We start from the raw sequence: 22,554 nt of genomic DNA on the forward strand, positions 1-22,554 counted from the left end.
TGATTGGCTGCCGTAGCTCCGGCTCTCTTTGGCGCGTTCCAATTCTAGTCGCGGAGAGGGGGAGAAGCAAAAGGAATTACCGTTAAAATATACCCGCTAACATACATACATTTTTCGCTTCTTTTTCCGTGGATATATATTTTGAAAAGCTGAAGAGAAGCGCGAGTTGTCCTTCCAGAGCGCCCTACACCTTCCAAGCGATGCTTCCCCTTCTGTAGAATGGACCAGCCTGGAAAGCACCAAAGCTTTTCGCTAGGGGAGGGGTGTGTACGTGGTTCGTGGCTGTTTTCTCCCACACAGCGGTGGGCTTGGTTCTCACATCCGAGACGCAACAGACATGCCCCTGTCAGGAAATGTAAGGTCTTTCATATTATTTGAGGGCTTCGTAAATGAAAATAAGGGCTTCCCTCTTATCCCCCCTGTTCAGGTGTTGAAGATGGTTCCGTCTGTGGTATCTGGTTGCCTGGCAACGTGCTGAAACTTCAGTATCCTACAGGAGAAGAAGGGGGGATCAGGTGAGATGCGGGAGAGAACAAGACGAAGTGGGGGAGAGAGAGAGAGATAATGTATCCTATGCGGGAGGAGAAATAACAGTCAGTCCCAGTGAGGTCTTGCAGCTTCCACGTGGGACATGCCCCGAAATGCTTAGAATTGCAGCCTCAGTAATTCGCTGAGGTTGCTTTACTAGTTCCTGGTTATTTATTGCATGAAAGTTCAAAACACTGAAAAAGAACTAAAGTTTATTTGTCCCTGAGCCAGTAAACTTTGGTACACGACGTCTAATATCATAAGCAATAATAACTAACTTCGGCATTGTGTTCTCATTCCCGAGGAGCCCCCAAATCCGAACCCAATGCTAGTTCTGCTCAGTGTAATCAACTCACTAAAATGACTAGCCAGGGCTAACTTCACCCCATTAATTTCAATGGCTCTACTCGGAATAAAACTTAGCTGCATGCACACACTAATTCAGAGCTCTCCCTCTCCCTTAGTGCTGCCAGAAGTGATTATTACCAAAATTATTACTGTTATATACCCCAGTTAGAAGAATTAAGGGTCTGCTGAGCAGAAGGTGCCTCAAACACAACTAGGCTGGCTTATCACATTTTGAAGTGTGTAAAGTAGTAAACATAGTAATAATGATGCTGGTGCTGTTGTTGTTTGTCATTCAGAAATGTCCAGAATGTCCCATCGCTGTTCTAGTACATTACCCTTGTTGGCTGACATCCACGAGCAGAATGTGGCCTTTGTGCTTTGCACCTCAGAAACTAAGACCGCCGGCCTATGTATCTTGAAAGAACTCCTCATAAAGACTCTTTTTTCGCTGGCCCACAAACCGATCGATTCCATGTTTGGCATGGTCAGCTGTGCCAACCAGCAGGTAATGGAAAAAGTATCAATCGAGTGGTATAGAAAAACCATGCCCATATAGGTATCTGTGACTCTTCCCAAGTATGTTGAACGCCAAACTGCCATCAACCCTGGCCAGCATTCCCATTGGAGTCCAACAACCTATGGAGGGTCTCAGGTTCTGCATACCTGTTCTAGGGGTACTATCCACAAGCAGCTTTGTGAGCAATTGGCGCTCTGAATCAGAACAATAATAATCAGTACATCACATATGGACTCCTGGAAATGTGGGTGGGTGGAATCCCCAAAATGTGCAACCTTCTTAATTGTACTTTGTTTTCACCCTTTCATTTCCCCCCCAGGTGTTAAAATGGAAGAAAAGTTTGGTAGAATGTTCCCTCCGCAATGTCACTGAAGCAGCTGCCTGGATTAGAGCCCTTCAGAACAGCAGTGGGGCCAGTCCTGCGATGGCTGTGGCAGCGGCGCTGGAAGACCCCTTTTGCCAAGCAGTGTACCTGTTCACCAGTGGGCTACCTGAGCATGCTGTGGAGGAAATCAGTAGTCACCTTAAGGAGGCAGAGCAAGCGCACCCAATGCACATAGTATACTTGGTAGAAAGCAGAGGGGGAAATGAACACGAGGCACAAGAAATAATGGAGGAAGTGGCCAAGGCGTCTGGTGGTTCCTTTCAAGCAATCAGCCTCAGCTCTGATGAGGTAAATGAAAATTGGGTGAAGCAACGTTGACTCTGAGGGCTCATTCATACATCCCTGGGCACCACTTGATTTTTCATCACTTGATGTGTCAGTCTTCAGTTAGCCAAATGTGTGAGCTAGTCTCTATTGGAAAAAAGTGCACTCAGAAATACTACAATTATTTTTGTGGCTTTAGATCTATGATGACTCCTTTAGATATGCAAGTCATCGCTTGATATTTTAATGGTCAAATGATTGACATGCATGTGTGAATTCAGTCAAATTGTTGGAAAGGATGGCATGAAGTCCTAACAATGCAAGTAATTGTAATGGATCTTTCAGATCTCTTACTACTTTGTGATTCTGTATTTCTGCAATTTTCTAGGATATTCCTGGCTGCAGTGAAAGCATTTGCCACTCTGGTTGTATGTGCAAGCAGCCCTGTTTCTCTCTGCTGATGGGCCATCATGCTACAGCACGGTAAGTTTAAGGACCGTGGATCCTTTAGGTTAATAAGTCCTTAGAATGGCAACTGAATCCATATTGGCTTCCATATTTCTTCAGCCTTGATTTACATAAGTCTGAGTGATCCTAATCATCTAAAAGCAAAGTTATATGTAAAAAGTAAAGGTGCCAGTGCTGGTCCACAAGAAAAAGTTCAAAATCCATCGTTGGGCAGTACGTACCTTTTTATTAGGCAACCAAAATGTCACAAAATAATGAGTAAACTTTTGGGTTCTGCAGAACCCTTCGTCAATCTTGTCCCGGCACATGTTAGTTTTCTATACCCGCAGATTTCCTTCAGATGCCTGGAGCCCAGTAAAGGAGGCTTTCGTTGACTGGTCTTCAGAGGTTTACAATTTGCAGAGGGGGGTTCAAGTCCTCGCCAGAAGAGAGACAGATGGGTTTTACCATCTGGGTCACATTGTCCAAGAGGTTAAGGTGAGCTCATTTAACTAAAGTAGTGCTTCTCAAACTGGGTTTTAGCAGATAGTTTTGCTCACTCCCTTCTAACTTTATTCTCTAGAATCTAGATGTCATGCTTAAATGCTGCCTACTATATATAAAATAATAATGTTAACTAGTGAAGTGATAGCCTTGCATTTTCTGTTGGGGGTGGGGGAAGGGAGTGGAATGGGACTCAAAAGATAAAGTAAGATTACAAGCAGTGAGTTTTTTTGTGATGGTGCTCGCCAGTACCATGTCAGTTGCCCTCAAGACCACAAGGAGGGGAAGTTTAACTATTTCTTTATCTATGCCATCATATGAGATCCTTATTTCTGTGCCTCCTCCATGAGAGGGCCGGAGCGTGGCAACACAAGAAAAGGCCTTTTTGGTGGTGACTCCCCATTTGTAGAATGTTCCCCCCAGGCAGGTTTGGCTGACACCTTCCTTATACACCTTTAGGTGCCAGATGAAAATGTTCCTTCAACCAGGCCTTTGGCTAATTAAACAATCTATGGCCTTTAAAACTGTGTGTTAATATATTATGTGTATATATATGTGTGTGTGTATTGTAATCCTTGGATGAAGGGTGGTATAGAAATTTAATAAATGAATGAATACGTGGCAACATTGCTGGCTTAATCTTGCAGGGCTCCAGAGAACACATTCTGATTGAGTTCCAAAGATCTCGGCAGTCCCGGAAAGGCAAGATCCTGTGTCGGATGCAAGAAACGCCCCTTTACGATGTCATCCATTATGAGGATGCCAGGTGGCAGCCCTTAGCTCCAGGAGATGCAGTCCTGGCTCCGTGGGACAAGAAAGGTGAACGATACGGTCCAGGCGTGATCCTTCAGGTTGCAGAGGCTGGGCCTTCTCATTCAGGTGCTGCTTGTTTTGTGCCCTTTCCTTTTCCTTTCCTTTTAATTTAAACGTTTTATTAATGACAAAACACAACAAAAGAAACATCTGGCAAAAGAAACATCCAAGTTTGAAAAAGAGCTAGCACGATAAAGGAAAACATATCTCAGGAATATACAACTATTTATTAGAATGGGAAGTGAAAGAAGAGCAAGTTAAAGTTGTAATGGTGAGATGGGCACAAGATCTTGGATATAATATCCATATGGAACAATGGGAAAGATTATGGAGGAAGAATATAAAATTCACGGCGTGCTATAATCTTAGGGAGAACGTAATGAAAATGCTTTATACATGGCACCACACTCCAGCAAAACTTGCTAAAATGTATAAAGGTAGATCACCAACCTGCTGGAGGTGCAAAAAAGAGACAGAGAGATACTTACACATGTGGTGGAACTGCACAGTCATCCGGGAATTTGGGGACAAATTATATAATGAATTCAAAAAGCTATTCCAATTTACATTCAGAAAAAGACCCAAAGCCTTCCTTCTAGGAATAATGTCAGCGGAAATCAGAAAAGATACAAGACCATTGTTTATGTACGGAACAACAGCAGCCAGAATATTAGTGGCAAAAAATTGGAAAAATGAAACACGACCCACGATAATAGAATGGCAGACTTATGAGTGAATACCTTGAACTGGCAAAGATGACGGGGAAAGTAAGAGGGCTGTCAAACCAGAAAGTATACAAAGAATGGAAAATATTCAAAGATTACCTAAAAACATATTGTCCATAAGGCCCTGCAGTCAATCAGAAGCCGTGCCTTGGTTTGGTTTGTGGAATACAACTGCTGTCCTAGCAGAGTGGCATACATTGTGCTTGCTTCTAAAATATGGTTTCATATGTATTTGTTTACAGCCTTTAAAAACAGCAAAGTGCTGGTGAATTTCTGGAATGGGCAGACTAAGAACATGTCTGCAGATGTTGCTCTGAAGATCCCTCCTTCTTTGAGTGAACGCATCGTCCTTGAGCTTCAGATGCCATTAGCAGCCAGGCAGATGTTAGTGGAACAGAATCCAGATTATCCCTATGTTGTGCCACCTGGATACAGAGCTTCAGGGCCTTGCCAGCGGAGCTATTTAGGTGAGATGCACTGGCAAGATACTCCAAAGGACTGCTGTGTTGGTGCTGGCTGCAGCTCTTCCCATCACCCGTTTTGCCACTGCTGCTTCCAGACTTGGGAGTCCTTTAGGTCTCCCATTTGCACAGTGCAACAAGATGATGCCTTGATCCCCGGAACCCAAGTGACAAAGGAAGAACTGAGCAGGAAGATAGAGGAGCAGCTTTCAAAGGGAAGGCTTCCTATTTCAGGAAGTAATGAGAAGGAACAGAGCAAGAAGCTGAAGGAAGCAGACGACGTTGCAGATTTAAAATCCCAGGAGGAGATGGAAAGCAAGTTTACAAAACCAAACAAGGTATGTCATCATGTTTATGACAGCTGCAAAAGTATTATAATCCTTGGTCCCTTTATCTTGGGTAAGGATTTGTTTTCCCCCAGAGTACGGTCACACAATGTTATAAACGTTGTTGAAAAGACCAAGGATTCCATGTACCTATGTGATGATGCTGTAGAAACTCAGCACAGTATAGTAAGCTTTCCCAGCCCAACCACACAAAGTCAATTAGTGTTTCAATCACTGTCACTCTCCTTTGTGCTCTTTAGCTTTTTATTCTTTATTAATTTTACAGGACCATTCAAGAGAGGGAGTGTCAGAAGCTTCACAGGAAGGCACTGGCACCATGGTTGATGTAGCTGTCAACACAGACAAATGCTTAACTCAGCATAAACAGCAAAGACGAAGAGGTAGGCAGCTGTGATGAAGGCAATCTGGGGTCTCACAGTGACTTTCCAATGGGTATTGAAATAAAAGAGTATCAGCCAGCAGATTGGCATAATCAGATGTATGGTTGGCACATCACATGCTCCATCCTCTTTCCTGTCTGCCAACCCCCCAGGCTGCTCCTTAATACACAAACCAGCAAGTGCGCATTCAGCTTCCTCCTGCTGACAACCAGAAGTGCCCTCCTGGACCAGTCAAAGGCTGGTCTACCCTGGCGTCTTGTTTCCCACAATGATTGACTAGTCACTTTCAGGTTTCTGTAGATTTGAGTATTTTCTTGAATGTGTCTCATCAGATCAAAGTCTTCATATATCTGTGCCATTATTTTTAATGACTTGCCTCACTCTAACATGGACTTTTTTTTCATACAGTAGCCCTTTCCCAGTTCAACAAAATCCCACTTTCTGCCCAGCCATGCCAAAGGAGTCCTTCTCGGAAGACGTACGCTGCAGATCCTTCCCAGCTCCAGGCAATCTTTAACTGGGTGGACCAGTCACTGAAGAACGACTATTCTGCTGTCAAATCGGTTTTGCCCATCAGAAGAAGCCACAGTGCACCTCCCATACAGGTGAGGACACCCCTCTGTCTCGGCCTTTCTAAGCGAATGACCAGACCTGACTTACCTGAAGGAGCATTTCGGTGTTAGTTTGGAACAAAAGTCAATAAGAGATTAGTCCACTCCAGAGAAACCCATCCCATTATGAAGGAATCCCTTATTCCCTTTCAGAAAATAGTGACAAAAGCTGTGACTCGAGATGGTCCAAGAGAGATGGGCATCAACACAGCCAGGATGGAGTTCAAACGGCAGAAGATGGAGCAGAGGCGGCGTAAGGAGGAGCAGAGGCGGGAGGAGGAGCACCTCAGAAGAGAACTGCTGCTTGACAACAAGAGGTAATGAACGGAAGGGGTTAAGGGAACCTCTTCCATCCTAGAGGGGCCCCAGAAGTGACTTCAGTCCACATTGCTTAAATTTTGGGGCCTAGTAGACCCCATTTGAGCCACACAACTCAAATTGATTAATTTTTTGCTGTATATATTTCAACAATCCCAAAGTTTGAGAGTCAGTAGCACAGTTGATGTAAAGGTGTTGAAGTACCGCAGTACAGCAATTTTAAGCAAAATCCGAGATGTAGTAGTAAATTTGTTTTTAAAATGTGGTAATCTGTTGTGGAACAACCCTATTGAAGAAGATGACAGTGGGTTACCCAGACCTCATTGCTGGTCACAAAGCCCCCCGCCCTGTAACAGTCCAAGCTTCAGGGCCCCCAAAATGTAGGTCCGCCACTGCTTTAGGCAGATCCTCTGTTTTATGTAACAGGCTGAGCATGACAGACTAAATGGCACTTTACTTTCTTTGGAACTTCTTCAAAATAGGCAGAGGTCACTCCAGCGAACCTTGGAAGGCTCTCAAAAGCAGCAGGAGAACATTGGGAGCTGGACCAAGTGGCATACAAAGAAGCAGCTGCAGGTTGCAAGAGCAGAGACAGGGAGAGGGGAATCCCGCTTCCAGGAAGACCTAAAGAACGAAGAGGAACAAAGGCTGGAGTTCTTAAAGGCACAGTGCAAGCAGAGGGAAAAGCGGCTGGCAGAACACCAGGAAAGAATTGATGACCATGAGAAAAAAAGACTGGTGAGGGCTGTTCTCTTTGGCTTGTCTCCAGTTTCTCAAAATATTCTAATCGCATGGAGCGAGATGACAAGCAGGGCAGGTTTACCTGCACATCAAGAAAATCCACCTTCTGAGCCAAGGAAATCCTGACTCTGCACTCAGATAAATTAGGTCTTCAGAACTGCTTTATTTGCAGAGTGTACGTATTTCGACTGCAAATACGCTGTAAGGGGGGAAAGAGCTTAAAGTCCTTTTTTGTGTCCTTTTCTGCAGGAGCTGCTCAGGAACAGAATGAAATCCATGCAAAACAACTTGGAAGCCGCAGCTCAGGAGCAGGACACACAGAGGAAAGAGAAGGCGGCTGCCAAATTGCAAAAGCTTCGAAATCAGGACCGGATGTCCCAGCAGGTGGAGAAAGAGGAGCAGAAACACAAAGACCTCCAACAGTATCTCAGAGAGCAGAGTCTCCTGGTGCTGCGTGCCTCACTGTTGCCATAAAAACATTGTCGTCTGAATAAGCCCACTTCTGGAACAAAGCTCTGTTACTAATGTTTGTATGTGCAAGGCAGTGGGATGTTGAGTGCCGCAGAAATGGCCCCACTGAGGCCATCTTCAGACAGTGGCTTATCTGAGAATGGGAGGGTAGTATTCTGAACCATAACTGCTTGTAGGACACAATTTTTTGGTGTCCTATCCGCTTGTGATCTAAGTGGTTCACAGTGGGTCTGCGTCATGCTTCAGGCTGTTCCTGGACAGAGGATCAGCTGGTCCCCACACCAGGGATCGCCAACCTTTTCAGACCAGTGGGCAGATTTCAAATTTGGGGAGAGCTGTGGGTACCAGTCACTAAATGACTGACATGTGGGCATGGTGTAATGCAAAATTAGAGAAAGCCACCCCCCACCACCTTCTGCTTAGCACAGGAAGCCAATTTCCAGTGCTATTTCTATTTCCAATGCTGTGCAAGCTGGAACGTGTGCAGAGGAAACCAAGCCTTATGAAGAACTGTTGAGGGCGCTGGGTGTGTTTAGCCTGGGGGCGGGGAGGAGTCTGAGAGGAGATATGATAGCCTTCTTCAAATATCTAAAGGGCTGTCACATGGAGGATGGAACAAGCTTGTTTTCTCTTGCTCTGGAGGGTAGGACTCAAACCAGTGGATTCAAGTTACAAGACAGGAGATTCCAACTAAACATACGAAAAAACTTTCTGACAATAAGAGCTGCTCGACAGTGGAATGGACTCCCTTGGATGCATTTGATGCTTTCGTTCAGATTCCTGCACTGAAGATTGAACTAGATGACCGTCGGGGTCCAACACTACAATTCTATGACTCTGTGATTCTAATTGAAGTCTGGAGTTTCTCAGTGCCAAAAGTAAGCAGAGACCAGCAGAGCTGGCTCCAGGTTTTGAGTAGCATCATCTTGGGCAAAATGCCCCGTAGCGCACACTAGCCATGCTGCTACCTGTTGCAATAGCAGCTCCTCCTCATCCGGACAACGGCATAGGACCAGGAGTGCTAACTGCATGGGGTGCCCAGTGCTGCCACCATCTAGGAAAGAAAAGATGGCTGCTTTGTTGTACTGAGGTCAGTGTCAGGCCCTCCCAGGGCTCTGAGGCCTCAGCAGCTGCCCAAGAACACTAGCCTCTAAGGCCAGCCCTGCAGACCAGGTGGAGCAGACAAAGAACTGTTTCTACTACAGACCTGTCAGTGGATAGTCCATCATATCAACATGGTGCAACAAGCTCAAGTTCCGCAGCAATGTTCAGGCATCTTTCTCTGTGGCTCATTGGCAAGTCCGTTGTGTGTGCCGTGCCACAAGCAATATGTCACGGAAAAGCAGTGTGAGGGGCTGCCGTCCTCTTCGTCTAAGCAATGCTGAACCACACAAAGGGCCTCTTCCCATTCAAAACTGTTTATTCATAAACCCGGTTTCCCCAGTATCAAAGGTGACATTTAGAACCAAGTCGATCCATTTGTAAAAACAAGTATTTTTTAATTCCCCATGTGGACAGAAGCAGCTGCTTAGCAGCATAAGAGCAAAGAGCACCAAGATGGAATTTCAAACATGTCATGTTCCAAGCACATTTTAGACAAATTTAACAGAAGATAGGCAAGATGCTTATCATGCACCGTACCAATATTAAATGAAGAGTGTTTGCTTTTCATACTGAAAATACAGTTTGATGTATAAGCTGCCTTTACCTTTCCGATTCTTGGCAATGGAGCAAGGCAAGTGCTGAGGCTGTAAACAGGCATGATGTCCTTAAAGCTTGCAATATTGGGGAGATGGGAACGGTCTCTGGTAGGCTCACCTATCTAGAGATGACTTGATAGGGAGCCCAACCCACACAGGGCCGTAATTTCCTTTGAACTACAGGAGAACTGCATTACCTAAAACCACCTGTGGCTCCCTCCAGACCTTGCTGTACCCCAACTCCCATTAGCCCCAGGCCATCACAACCAATGGTCAGAGATAATGGGAGTTGTAGTCAAGCAGTGCCTGGAGGGCTACAGTTTCCCCACTCTTGCCGTAATGGGAATAGAGATCAATTATCACAATCCAAATGGAGATGTTTCAGCCCCTGAACACTTCTGGTCTCAATATGGATAAACTGAACAGCAATTCTCAGCCAAGTCTTCTGGTTTTAAACATAGAAGCTGAAAGCCACCCGACGGGTAGCAAATGAGCAGTTCTTCAATAAAAGGGCCTCAAAAGACCACCCTAACCAGTGTCCGTCACTGTGCCAGGAGGGGACTTGGAGCTTTGATTAGAAAAGGTTTAGCTGCCTTGAGGATATCCAGTTCAGGGTCCAGTGAGCGTCCAAGGCCTTCCAAAACCATAATGGCAAAGACCACAGAGGCAAAGTTGCTCTCCAGCTTTACCTGGAAGCACAAAAGACATCAAGAAGGTAAAAGTGGATCATTGCTATTTGGAAATTAATACCAAGTCTTATTTGCTCTGCAAGGCAAGAAAGAGATTACAGTATATGTGACCACATATTGAGAGCCCTAACAATGCAAATATTTTTTTTCCTGTTGCTTTCATTGATTATTCTCATATGTTCACTGATAAACACGTCTAACATTTAAACCTAGCATCCTTATACATTCTGTTCAATCCAGCTGGCTGTGTAGAATTTCCAGTGTGTGTGTGGAAGGGAAAGAGGAGCAAGGAAATGCAATTTAACTTACACTTCTGGGTTTCAATGCATAACATAGCAGCTTCTGAGCACAACACTGACTCATTTTTAAGGCTTTTTGGCACTTTTGAATTTTGGACTAGGATTAGAATATGCAATCTTTCAAACACATCTGCATTGCATATTCAAGCTTTTTCTGTTCCAGTAAGTTCCCCATTCCAAGTTAAACTCTGGTTAAACATCCTTCAGGTGACATGGCCTGGTGCAGCTGTGAAGAAGAATAAACCTAACACAGAGATGATCTCACCTGATGCGTCATCAGTAACTTGAAAACACTGGACAGCAGGCTTGCTACTTGGAACTAGAATGCAAAGGGGTTTAAAATGTCATTCATTTCATTCATCCAGACACTGTAACTGCAATAGATGGTCCATTGGCCTGATCCAGCAGGCTCTCATTATTACATCTTGTTGTCTATGATACAAAGATATAAAAATCTAGATATATTGCATTTATTAATTTATGCATTCATATATTTGCACTGTTTACTCATATTGGAACATTTAGAATTATATATAGTGCCAGTTTAACAAGAGAAGAAACAGTAATTGTTTTTCATTGTTTTAATTTTTGGAATTTGTAGCATGCATAATAAAATTATATATACATCAGTGTGTGACACATGTATATCAGAAATTGTACACCTAGAGGTGGGATTATCACTTGAGCAATCTGTAGAATAAAGCATTTTCTACTTTGAATTATTGCACAGCAACTCGAGAGAAGACCAAGCTTTGATGTGGGCTACTGACCTTTCCCAAAGCTACAGTGCTGTCCCTGGCCTTTGTCACCAGCTCTGCCATGTCAGCTTTGAATCTCTCCACATCCTTGCACTGGTTAGCTCTGGAGTGATGAAGGATTAACTCTGCCACTCTCTCCCCCTGCAGAACAAATCGGGAAGCCTATTCAGCCAAGCAAGACTCAGGTACTCTTCCTCATTGAGCAAAATTTACAGAGACAGAGCTTCTACTCTAGTTAAAATAGGGCTGAGTTTGAAAATTATTGCAAAGGAAGCTATTCTGTGAGGCTACAATTGGACAAGATGTTTTGTTTTGTTTTACAACTTAACATTGGCTCCCAGTACGTTTCCAAGCACAATTCAAAGTGTTGGTGCTGACCTTTAAAGCCCTAAATGGCCTCAGCCCAGTATACCTTAAGGAGCGTCTCCACTCTCATCATTCAGCCCGGACACTGAGGTCCAGCGCCGAGGGCCTTCTGGCAGTTCCCTCACTGCGTGAAGCCAAGTTACAGGGAACCAGGCAGAGGGCCTTCTCGGTAGTGGCACCCTCCCTGTGTAACGCCCTCCCATCAGATGTCAAAGAGAACAACAACTACCAGACTTTTAGAACACATCTGAAGGCAGCCCTGTTTAGGGAAGCTTTTAATATTTGATGCATTACTGTATTTTAATATTTTGTTGGAAGCCACCCAGAGTGGCTGCGGAAGCCCAGCCAGATGGGCGGGGTATAAATAATAAATTATTATTATTCTTAGATTATTACAATCAAGCGGTTTACCAATTTTATGGCATAAATAAATAAGAAAGAAGTATACTCTGGGTGGAATTCAACACAGCGCTAAGGAGATTGTTCAATCAGTGCAAACATTTCTGCTTGCCCAATGGAAGCATTTTCCTTCTCCCCAATCATGCTGTTTTGTGAGATCTCCAAGCCCTCTAGAGTGAATTGTGGTGTGGAGGAAGCCCCACTGCATCAGCAAGAGTCCCTGCTCCAGCTTCTGCTAGCAGAACAGAGTAGCTGAATCCAGCCCTAGAAGCTGCCATGTCCAGCCCAAAGCCAAACAGAATCTCCATTACCAGCTGCTATGAGAAATGGTTGAAAAGAGCCAATACCTGCCCTAATACCACAGCAGTGAAGACCGCCCGGAAGTTCTTGAGATCTGGACCCTGCAGCTCTGCTATGATTCCTGCATCCAGAAGCACCAGGCGAAGTGGTGGGTGAGAAGGCTGCACTTCCAGAATGAGTGTGTCCAACAGGTCCACAATGGTGGTCCGGTCCTTGGGGTGATCACGGAAGCCCTCTGCGCCCTGGACCAGGATATTCCCAGGGTGCAGGTCAGCATGGACAAAGTTATCAACAAACACCTGAAGGATTGAAAAATCACAACTTGATTGAAAAAATGGCAACCCGAGAGCTTCTCAAATCAATGAACTAATTTATTAAGAAGAGAGGCTCTTGGTGAGTAGTAGGATATTTTGCTCTGCACATTTAACTCCTGGGTTTAATCTCTGGGTTCATCATATCAAGGCTGCCAGGAAGTAACAGGGCTGGGAGATACCCACTACCAGACAGGGGAGACACTGTATTGAACTGGGCAAGCAGGAGCTGCATTAAAATGTTGCTGCGTGGAATGCTTCTGTTTGCAGTTCAGCTATTCACTCCTCTACAATCCTCCATTCCATTTATCCCACCCAGTTTTCTAGGTCTACTCACCACACAACATGCCAGCAGCATTTCTTGAACTGTTTTGGGGTTCCCTCACTCCTTAGGCTTTTCCTACTAAAGGTTATGTTTATTTTTTTACTTCTACCACCTTCAGGGTTGCCAAAAAGCCCCTTTCTTCTGACTGGGTGTTGTCATTTGGGCTCGTGTAACTGAGGGGCTTTCTGATCAAAAACTTGAAAATTCATACAACAGATTCTTTGCCTTGCAGGCTGACTGCAGAGGCAAGCCAATCCTAAATTGCAAACCAACCAACAGAGGCCTCTTACCATCTTTAGAATCATGTCCATACCCATCTGAGCTATTTTGCAGCGCAGCTCCTTTGTGGCCTCAGTCTGCAGGTACTGGGCTATGGGCGTGCTCTCCTGAAGCAGAAAGAACCTAAATCAGGAAAGCCCTTTGAGCTTGTCAGGGGCACATTAATAAGCCTTTTGGAGGACAATGGGGATACTTTTTAAGGGGGGAAGGAGATCAAAGGGGAAGAGCCAGTGTGGTGTAGTGGTTAAGAGCAGTAGTCTCCTAATCTGGGGAACCGGGTTCGCGTCTCCGCTCCTCCACATGCAGCTGCTGGGTGACCTTGGGCCAGTCACACTTCTCTGAAGTCTCTCAGCCCCACTCACCTCACAGAGTGTTTGTTGTGGGGGAGGAAGGGGAAGGAGAATGTTAGCCGCTTTGAGACTCCTTAAAAAGGGAGTCTTCTATTGCTGACCACCTGACGTGATCAAGCTTTCTCCTTCTACTGTCATTCATGAATTTTTGAGGCTGCAAAGTCTCAGCCCCTGAGGGCTGGAGACATCCTATCCTCATGCTAGTCCTGTACAACATAGAAATGTTATTAGGGTTTTGTAGCCTTCTGAGGCCAGAACATTTGTCAAGAGTGATGATCAGCAGAAGTGACACTGATCTGTGCATGTTTCCCCCTTTTTCACACCCAAACTGCTGCGAGGGTGTCAACTTTATTAAGCAGCCCAGCTGCTCACAAAGGGGTCTGCTTGCTAGGCCAAAGAAACCTCCTGCTCTCCTGCAGCTGTCTGGACAAAAGGTAAGCCAGCTCTCCCTGCCCTGCACATTCCACATTCTCACCTCATATGTTTCCACGAGGATGTTTCTCGTCACGAAAGGGCGAAGAGGAACTGGGAACTTCACATAATCCACAGCCTGGAAGTTAAGACGGAAGCGTTCCAGGTTCCTTGCTTCATAGCGCAAGTCAATCTAAAGAAACAAACTGCAGAGAATCAAGAGCAGTGCTGCCCGTTGGGGCCGAAGACAGGGAGTGAGGGCCCAGGCAAAGCCAACTATTTCTAGTTTTGTGCCCATCCTCTTCCCTGCTGAGTTGTACAAGGACAACACAGGGATGGAGGAGGAGGAAGCTAACAAGGCAGGGCCGGTAAGAAGTCAGGCAAGTGGGAGCTGGCTGAGGGTAGGCAGAAGTTTAGGTGCAGAGCCCCATGAACCAGCCTCCACTGATCAAGCAGACCCCAAACCAAAGTTCTTCCCACCTGCTGAATCATTAGTTTCTCAAACTCCTCCACAATCTCCGTCAGGCTGAGCCACTTGACCCCCGGGAGAAGCTCAAGGAGTCGACTACCAGTCTTCATCAGAAACAGGTCCATTTGGACCTGGTCAGCTAATCCGGGGTGCAGCACCTAGGCAAACGACAAAAGGTAGCTGGATAATTCCTCATTGCATGCACTGTCGTCAAGCCAGTCAGGATGGGTAACCTGTGGCCCTCCAGATGTTGCTAGACTACAGCTCCCATCACCCCTAACTATTGGCCGTGCTGGCTGGGGCTGATGGGAGTTGGAGTGCAACAACATCTGGAGGACCCCAAGTTCCACACCCCTGTTTTATAGGGATAAGATGACCAGACTGAACTGAACAGAAGATTCACAAGAGCAAGGGGGAACTTGCCAGTGGATCATGCACCTCATATTTATAAGCTGCCATTGGCTGCCACCAGTGGGGAATCCAGCTGCTGCTTGAGAAAGGCCAAAGCTCAGTAGAGCACAGAAGGTCCCATGTTTGATCTCTGCCATCTCCAGGTAGGTCTGAGACAGATTCCTCCCTTAAATCCTGGAGGGTTACTGCCAGTCAGTGTTGACAATACCGACCAATGGTCCGACTTAGGTAGCATATTATATATTAAATTATTATATTATATATTATAATTATCTATATACAGCCCTTCAAGGGTCACAGGGTAGCTTACAATATAAAAACAAAAAAATACATATCATAATAACAAACACAGTAACACCCACTACCACCCACCCACAGTTTAAAAGGCCATAAATTGAATTATCCAAAGGCTTAGGAGAAGAGGAATGTTTTTGCCTGGCGGCTAAAGATATATAATGAAGGCACTAGGCTAGCCTCCCTGGGGAGAGCATTCCACAAACGGGGAACCACTGCAAAAGAGGCCTGTTTTAATGTCGCCACCCTCCAGACCTCTCACACAAAGAAGGGCCTCAGATTATGATTGCAGTGTCTGGGTCAGTTCATAAGGGGAGAGGCGGTCCTTGAGGTAAATCCATCTTGTCAGCCTCTTCCTAATCACCACCACCATTTTGGACCTTTTCCTTCCAAGAATATGAAATGATTTTAGTATCTGTTAAGTCAAATGGATAGCTTAGTTGGGTAGAGCATGGTGCCAAAATGCCAACTTTGCAGGTTCAGTCCCCATAAGGGACATCTGCCTATTCCTGCATTGCAGGGAATTGAACCAAGATGATCCTCAGGGTCCCCTTCCAGCCCTATGATATCTAAGTCAGAAACCAGTCATACTAAGTGCAATAGGACTAACTCCGAGCTAAGGAAGCACAGAATTGTGGTCTTACTTTAATGGCTACTGGAACAAGGCGGTCCCTCTTGGGACAGGATAAAGCTGTGTCCAGGTATCCAGAAACAGAATTCTGCTTGACGTGTCCATCAAAGCCACCATTGGGAAGCAACCGACGGACACCACCTCCTTCAGAAATGCTTCCATCCTTCCTCTTCCAAAGCCACCCGAGGACTCCCTTAAGACCAGACACCTGCCAGGCTTCCAGAGCAGACTCCACCACAGTGCCCTTGGAGAGTTCCTTCAGCACCGGCTGTCCAAGAGCGGAGATGTCCACGTAAGCTTTGTACACCTGGGCGATGCAGCCAGACCCAACGGGTGTCTGGCTGTCGAAGGTGAAGACCTTTTCCCAGCCTTCCCCCAGATATTTCTCCAAAGAACGTTGGGTGTAGCCCCAAGGGTGAGGGACCACCTTGATGTGGAGCTTGGAGAACTTGGCGCAGAACTCTTCGGAGAAGAGGTCCCTCCTTGTGCTCGCCCACTGCCCCAGTTTGATGTAGGTGGGGCCAGAAGACTCCGTCGCCTTGAGCAGAAGGCGGAGCCAGAGCGATGCAAAACCCGGGGAGACGTAGCTCAAGGGGTAAAGCCAAATCAAAGGCCCGAACTTCAGCAGGAGGACGCAGGCTCGGATCACGAGGGAAAAGGCTAGTCCTAAACGCTGGAGGAAACCAGCTGGAGAAAGACCCCCTTTGTTGAGACAGGCATCTCCTTTTATTTGGGCTCCTCCATTGGGTGCCCCTTCACATCTTGCACCCCAAGGTAATCCTGCAGCCCCCCAGCACACCAGAGAGGTCTTTACCAAGGCTTTGCATGGAAAGCAGCTTGGAGCCTCGCCAGCGAAGAACCAGAGACGAGGCCCCCTGCCCCATGTCCTTCCTGTACACAGAGAGCTTCTCACAGTGAGGATTCTGGCATTAGAAAGGAAAATCCGGACAGTGGAATAGCAGTACCATGTAGTCATAGTCCTGGAGACATCAAGGAGCAGGAGGGAGATGCCTGCAGGGAGCGCTGCTTATGTTCCCGGCCCCCACTTTGGAAAGCATTTGAGAATAGACTGCAGAACGAGTTTACAAACAGGCAATCGGCAATTCTTGAAACAGAGGCGGTTGCTTCGTCGCAAAACAAAGGGAGACTCCCGCCTACTCCCTAAACATTTCAGCACCTGAAAATCTGCTTTTACATCATTTAATCCCAGGCATGAGCGGGCGTGGTGGCGTCATCATCCCACGGCCTTTCACCCATCAGCGATCCTGGAATCCATTAGCCCGAACTTCATGCAGGGTTAAAGAGATCTGGAGATGCAGAGGTCACTAGATCCACTACCGGGGCGTGACCAACGAAGACCCGAGTTGCCACGGGTTCGTCTGGATTTCACTCATCAAGAGTTAGCCTCCCTTTTTGTGCGCTTGGTTTTCTTCCGCGGGAACCTGCTCATTTAACCGCTGCTCCTCGTCGGTGTTGTGAAGAGCAGAAAGAGGAGGTGGAAATACTCAGCATCAAATCGCATCTGTGAATCTGAGCTGGACCCACAGCCGGCGGATCGAAGGCTCCATCCGAAGAACTTCCACGTGCTCTTCGACCGGCTTTGCCTCGCGTGGGAGCGGATAGAACCAAAATGATACACAGCGTTCCAGGGACTTCCGCAAAGGCAGAGTTGCGGGGCGGAGACTCCGCCTCTTAAAGATACAGCGCAGATGAAGCTGGCCAGAGCTTGGGAGTCGGCCACAGTAAATCCCAGCAGAAGCAACGCGATGCGGGGGAAAAGCAGCGGCATTCTGGAAGAAAGGAATGTCTCTCGTTTTAAAATAAAAGCAGTGCACCTGATCATATGCATGTCCGCTTAGAACTAGAGTTTTCCAGTAAGTTGGAGTCTTACTGCTTAGGCCCCAACCGAGATCGCAGTTTTCCACTGCCGGCATTTCATATTAGCACAGCAAACTAGGAAGGTTGTATCATCGCCAATTGTTGCTGTGGCGAATGGCCAAAGAGCCTTGCATAAACTTTCGTTTAATCGGTTTTTCATTCTAATGTAGTTACCCTGATTTATGACTCTTGTATACGCCTTCTGTCCTAGCCAGCTGTCGCGTGCTTCCACAGGCTGTGTATGGAATTATTTAAAATACTGTTTTCATTTGAATGGTGCTACTACAACCTTCACAGACTGTACGTGCGACGGAATACGGTATCGGCCACTGGGCGGGGGGGGGGGATCTCTCCTCGTTAGCAAAATGCGTTCTATGATGGTTGCATAGGCGCCAATTCCAAGGGGGCCGAAGTCCCTTTGCCCCCCATCCCAATAAAATATTTGAGGGGTCTGCCCCCCCCACCACCACCACAGATGATGGGCATTGCCATTCAAATGGTGTGTGCACCGTGTCATGTGATCGATTATGGGAGACGTGACTTTCCTGCCTCCCCCCCCCCCCAAATTTTATTCAAATTGGCCCCACGGGATGGTTGTAAGTTTCAGCAACCGAAGCTTAGGATGAGCTTTTTTGTACGTTTCAGATGCCCTTCCTTCCAGCTCATCTGTTTGCAGGGCGTTCTCTGGTGTGATGCAAGGCTTTGAAACTCCTTGTTGACGTTATGAATTTCGTTTGTCACTCAAGCCTGGAAGTATCTAGAATCAGCCGCTGCTGCCCACGGAGCCAAATCTCTTTCTACAGGGAGAATTGGGATCTAGTTTTGGCACCTTGCCTTCAACACCCGAAAAGTACTACTGTCAGTCAGTGTAAACGACTGCTTTAAAAAACGGTGTTGTACAATAGACGGTATGGCCACTAGATGGAAGCATATGTAGCCTTTTGAATTGTAGGACTGGTTTTGTTTCCAGGTGCTGAATTGTTGCGATCAGTTAGACCTCCAGGGTTAATTTGCTCCCCTCTAATGAAAAAAGTGGGACACGGGTGGCGCTGTGGGTTAAACCACAGAGCCTAGGGCTTGCCGATCAGAAGGTCGGCGGTTCAAATCCCCGCAACGGGGTGAGCTCCGTTGCTCGGTCCCTGCTCCTGCCAACCTAGCAGTTCGAAAGCACGTCAAAGTGCAAGTAGATAAATAGGTACTGCTCCGGCAGCTTAGTCATGCTGGCCACATGACCCGGAAGATGTACGGCGGTTCCCTAGGCCACTAAAGCGAGATGAGCGCCGCAACCCCAGAGTCGGCAACGACTGGACCTCATGGTCAGGGGTCCCTTTACCTTTTTAATGAAAAAAGTATCTTAGCTTGGGGCCTTCCCACCCACCCACATCCCACTGTAGGGACAACACACCTGCTGCCCTTGCTGCCTGGAGCTGATAAGACTTGTAGTTTCAAAGGCTGCAAAACAGCCACAGTTTTTTGAAGGGACGATAGCTTCAAGGATGCAGAAAATCCTGAATGTCTCAGACAACAGAAGAACTTTTCTGGCTCCTGCGAGTCAAAACTGAGATGCCAGTTGTTCAACATAATATATTGCCTTTCATAATGTTTCCCAGCGGCAATCATTCAGGGCAGGTTCCAGCAATGAGCCAGGTGGGTCACTGGCAGTGGGCCAAGGAACTCAGACGGGTCCCTCACTAGCCCCAGCCCAATCCTGCCGGCCGTGGGAGAATCAGTGTAGCAGCCTGGGCCCTGTGCTTTATGAAGCCCCCATGCTGATAATTGCCACTAATGGATTGGTGCAGCTATCGCTACCTAGAAGCAGGGAACCTCTGAAAACTAATTGCATGGAATGAACTGGAGGTGCAGTAACTTAAATCAAGCTAGATAGCTCAGTTAGTTAGAGCATGGTGCTGATAGCGCCAAAGTTGCAGGTTTGAACCCCGTAAGGGAGAGCTGCATATTCCTGCATCACAGGGGGTTGACTGGATGATCCTCAGGGACCCTTTCAATTCTAAGATTCAAGCTAAATCTCAGTTACCTTGTTCTGGAATAGAACCTTGCTGGTGCCCAAAATTATTTATTTACATTATGACCAGACCATTTCCTGATTAAAAATATTGGGAATTGGAAAAAGATCAGCAGCAAGATGACAAGTTCAATGCACAATATATTTTGTTTCCTCTACAGGGTTCAGCGGTCATTTATTTTCTCTATTTTATTTCTATGTTTCTCTAGTGCAATATATATTTCTATATTGTCTCGTATTTACACTGCCTTAGTTGTATTCAGAGTTGACCTGTTGAATTGATAGACTTAGTAATTTAAATTCATTTATTTTAATAGGCCTATTCTATTTGGCTATCACTCCAATCATTAACCCCCCCCCCCAAACCACCAAAAAAGCTAATCAGAGAGAGAGCTGAAATGCTAGTTTCACACTGAAAAAAACTAAACAGCTGTGGAGCTCCAGAGCAGATTCTGGGAGTGTTCCAGGGGAGGAAAGAAAAGTGGCCTTTAATAAGCAAATAAGGTATTAAAAATGAGAAATGACTCTCCACGAATGCTGCTGATTTACAGCCATCACCTACAGTTAGTGTAATAGAGGCTGTCTTCTTTCTTGTGCTTATCTCTGCCAGCAAAATACAGAAAAAGAACAGGCTTTCCCAAAGAACTTGTTTCTGTGTTTTGTCAAAGGCTAGTTGATGCTCCTTTTGTAAAGCACAAAGGCCCTGGGGGTGAAAACTATACTCCGTATTGTCAGAAACAATGGGGTCTTTGTCTGTGATGTTTGGGTCTCTTGGACACTGCTCTATAAAATAGGTCTAGAATGCTGCTACACAGAGCTTGGATTCATATAGGCATGGAGAAATGCCATCATCTTCCAGCAACATGATGGACACAATCCACCAGAAATGTATCCTGTGCCAAAAATGGGAATTCCTCTGGGTTGCTCAGTGAAATAATTTTTAGACGCTTACCAAAGGTGGGGGGCGAGGAGTTCTTTTTTTTTTTTTAATATTTTATTAAGGATTTTCTTGTTTTGCGAGGAGTTCTTGTTGCTTGGTCCCGGCTCCTGCCAACCTAGCAGTTCAAAAGCACGTCAAAGTGCAAGTAGATAAATAGGTAACGCTCCGGCGGGAAGGTAAACGGCGTTTCCGTGCGCTGTTCTGGTTCGCCAGAAGCGGCTTAGTCATGCTGGCCACATGACCCGGAAGCTGTACACAGGCTCCCTCGGCCAATAAAGCGAGATGAGCGCCGCAACCCCAGAGTCGGCCACGACTGGACCTAATGGTCAGGGATCCCTTTACCTTTACATAAAAACAAGTTGCAGAACTAATCAAACGTCAAAAAAATCAAGAAGTGTCTAAATTTGAGGGTCTATTTGAGGTCCAGGATCCAAATTGCCCTACTGCCATTGACTCTGGCCCCACCCCCAACTGTTACACATTGTTATTGAAAACTCTGTTCTGCCTTTCTTCTGTAATACTTCTGTCCTCCACTGATTGAAAAACCAGGAAGATTTTCTTTTGAAGTATGCTAGAAAAGTAGAATAATCTTACCACTGGTTATCAATGGGGTAGAAAATACCCGGCAGCTGTGTTTACAATGGCACACTATGCATTGTGCAATGCCTATGTGCTTGTGTGTTTGGAGACAATATATATATATATTCCTTCCCTACTCAGAGATTTCAGTTGCAATCCTGAACACATTTAACCAGGAATAATTTAGCCATGGCGAAGACAAATGCATAGGAGAGTGAGATCAAAACAGGCATGATGTTAAATCCCAAAGCTTGCAGTTTCCAACATTCTTAAAACGAAATGCAGTCTTAGGCTGAAATCCTGTTCCCACTTACATAGACTTAAATACTTCACTTCTGAGTAGACTTGTATAGGATGGTGTTAGATTCTGCCAGATGCAAAGCTGATTTCAGGTTGCGCTGAGGTCTGGTGTTCCCCTATTTTTAAATTTGGACAGGGATGACGGGAGTGTGTTCAGCAACGACTGGAGAGTCAAAGGCTCCCTATAGCTGTGCAAAGGGCGATAAAGCCCATTAAACTACTTTAATGGCATAAGCCTAAAGTTCTACTATAAGCTAGAATCTCTCATGCAGAAGAGTGATAGGCTGAAAGCACCCTGTATTAATAGAAGTACAGTATCCTGGAGTTGTGACTAGTTCCAGTAGATGGCGATCATAGAACCTTATGTAGGGTTTGATATGTCATTAAGCCCCAACAGAAGTATAGTAACAGCATTGGTGCTTTATCTTCAGTTTGTGAAGATCAGTTTAGGACAGCGTCACTCCTAGCCAATTGTTTCCATACCAGAAGCCTTGATTTAGGGAAGGGAGGAATGCAGAAGAAATGAAGAAGAGCACTGCTTGTATTTCTGATCAATTAGAAATAAGTCTCTGGTAAAGGGGTGGTATGTGCATGTGAATGAATTGTGCTAATTAAGGGAAACTGAAGTGAGGGGTGGGGAAGAAATCCATTAAACAGGTGCTGACGTGAAAAATGGATGAATCTATGCTGTCCATGAAATTGTATTCAAACGTATACTCCGTGACTGCTCAGAATGTCAAACAATTCCTTCTTCTGAATCCACAAATACGTGGTAAAGAACAGATAACCAAATGCAGGAAAAAAATTAAAATGCGTGTTGTGACACTTTAAAGATTTGACAAATTTATTATGGCAAGAGCTTTTCTAGATTAGCATCCACTTTATTAAGTACCACTCCCAGGTGTCAGGAAACAGCTACACATGAGCATAGAGAGAGAGAGAAATATATATAAACAGTGAGATCACATGGAAACGCAAAGCA

The 22,554-nt window shown here is 45.7% G+C and overlaps 2 protein-coding genes across 2 annotated transcripts; one reads left to right on the top strand and one right to left on the bottom strand.

Moving 5' to 3' along the window:
* The first annotated feature begins 519 nt into the window (after positions 1 to 519).
* LOC308486827 (uncharacterized protein) lies at positions 520 to 7,888 on the top strand. The gene is made up of 12 exons (XM_081024009.1): positions 520 to 624; positions 1,173 to 1,381; positions 1,713 to 2,066; positions 2,431 to 2,525; positions 2,840 to 2,987; positions 3,641 to 3,872; positions 4,774 to 5,330; positions 5,605 to 5,719; positions 6,131 to 6,324; positions 6,484 to 6,647; positions 7,131 to 7,386; positions 7,639 to 7,888. The coding sequence occupies exons 2-12, from the start codon at positions 1,175 to 1,177 to the stop codon at positions 7,861 to 7,863; spliced, it is 2,547 nt and encodes an 848-aa protein (XP_080880135.1). The 5' UTR covers positions 520 to 624; positions 1,173 to 1,174; the 3' UTR covers positions 7,864 to 7,888.
* A 1,374-nt stretch (positions 7,889 to 9,262) lies between these two features.
* Positions 9,263 to 17,541, bottom strand: ADCK2 (aarF domain containing kinase 2). Its single transcript, XM_081024036.1, has 8 exons — positions 15,866 to 17,541; positions 14,528 to 14,674; positions 14,112 to 14,240; positions 13,298 to 13,393; positions 12,419 to 12,670; positions 11,319 to 11,447; positions 10,814 to 10,867; positions 9,263 to 10,249 (listed from the first exon to the last, which is right to left on the bottom strand). The coding sequence occupies exons 1-8, from the start codon at positions 16,826 to 16,828 to the stop codon at positions 10,103 to 10,105; spliced, it is 1,917 nt and encodes a 638-aa protein (XP_080880162.1). The 5' UTR covers positions 16,829 to 17,541; the 3' UTR covers positions 9,263 to 10,102.
* Positions 17,542 to 22,554: the final 5,013 nt, after the last annotated feature.

The sequence above is a fragment of the Podarcis pityusensis genome (genome assembly GCF_964106645.2).
Source record: "Podarcis pityusensis genome assembly, chromosome: 10".
Classification (NCBI taxonomy): Eukaryota; Metazoa; Chordata; class Lepidosauria; order Squamata; family Lacertidae; genus Podarcis; species Podarcis pityusensis.

Coding starts and splice junctions, on each gene's coding strand:
- LOC308486827 (XM_081024009.1), top strand. CDS start 1,175: ATGTCCAGAATGTCCCATCGCTGTTCTAGTACATTACCCTTGTTGGCT. Junction 1,382..1,712: donor TCAGCTGTGCCAACCAGCAG/GTAATGGAAAAA, acceptor TTTCCCCCCCAG/GTGTTAAAATGGAAGAAAAG. Junction 5,720..6,130: donor TAAACAGCAAAGACGAAGAG/GTAGGCAGCTGT, acceptor TTCATACAGTAG/CCCTTTCCCAGTTCAACAAA.
- ADCK2 (XM_081024036.1), bottom strand. CDS start 16,828: ATGACTACATGGTACTGCTATTCCACTGTCCGGATTTTCCTTTCTAAT. Junction 12,671..13,297: donor TGGACATGATTCTAAAGATG/GTAAGAGGCCTC, acceptor TCAATCCTTCAG/GTGTTTGTTGATAACTTTGT. Junction 10,250..10,813: donor AGTTACTGATGACGCATCAG/GTGAGATCATCT, acceptor TTGTGCTTCCAG/GTAAAGCTGGAGAGCAACTT.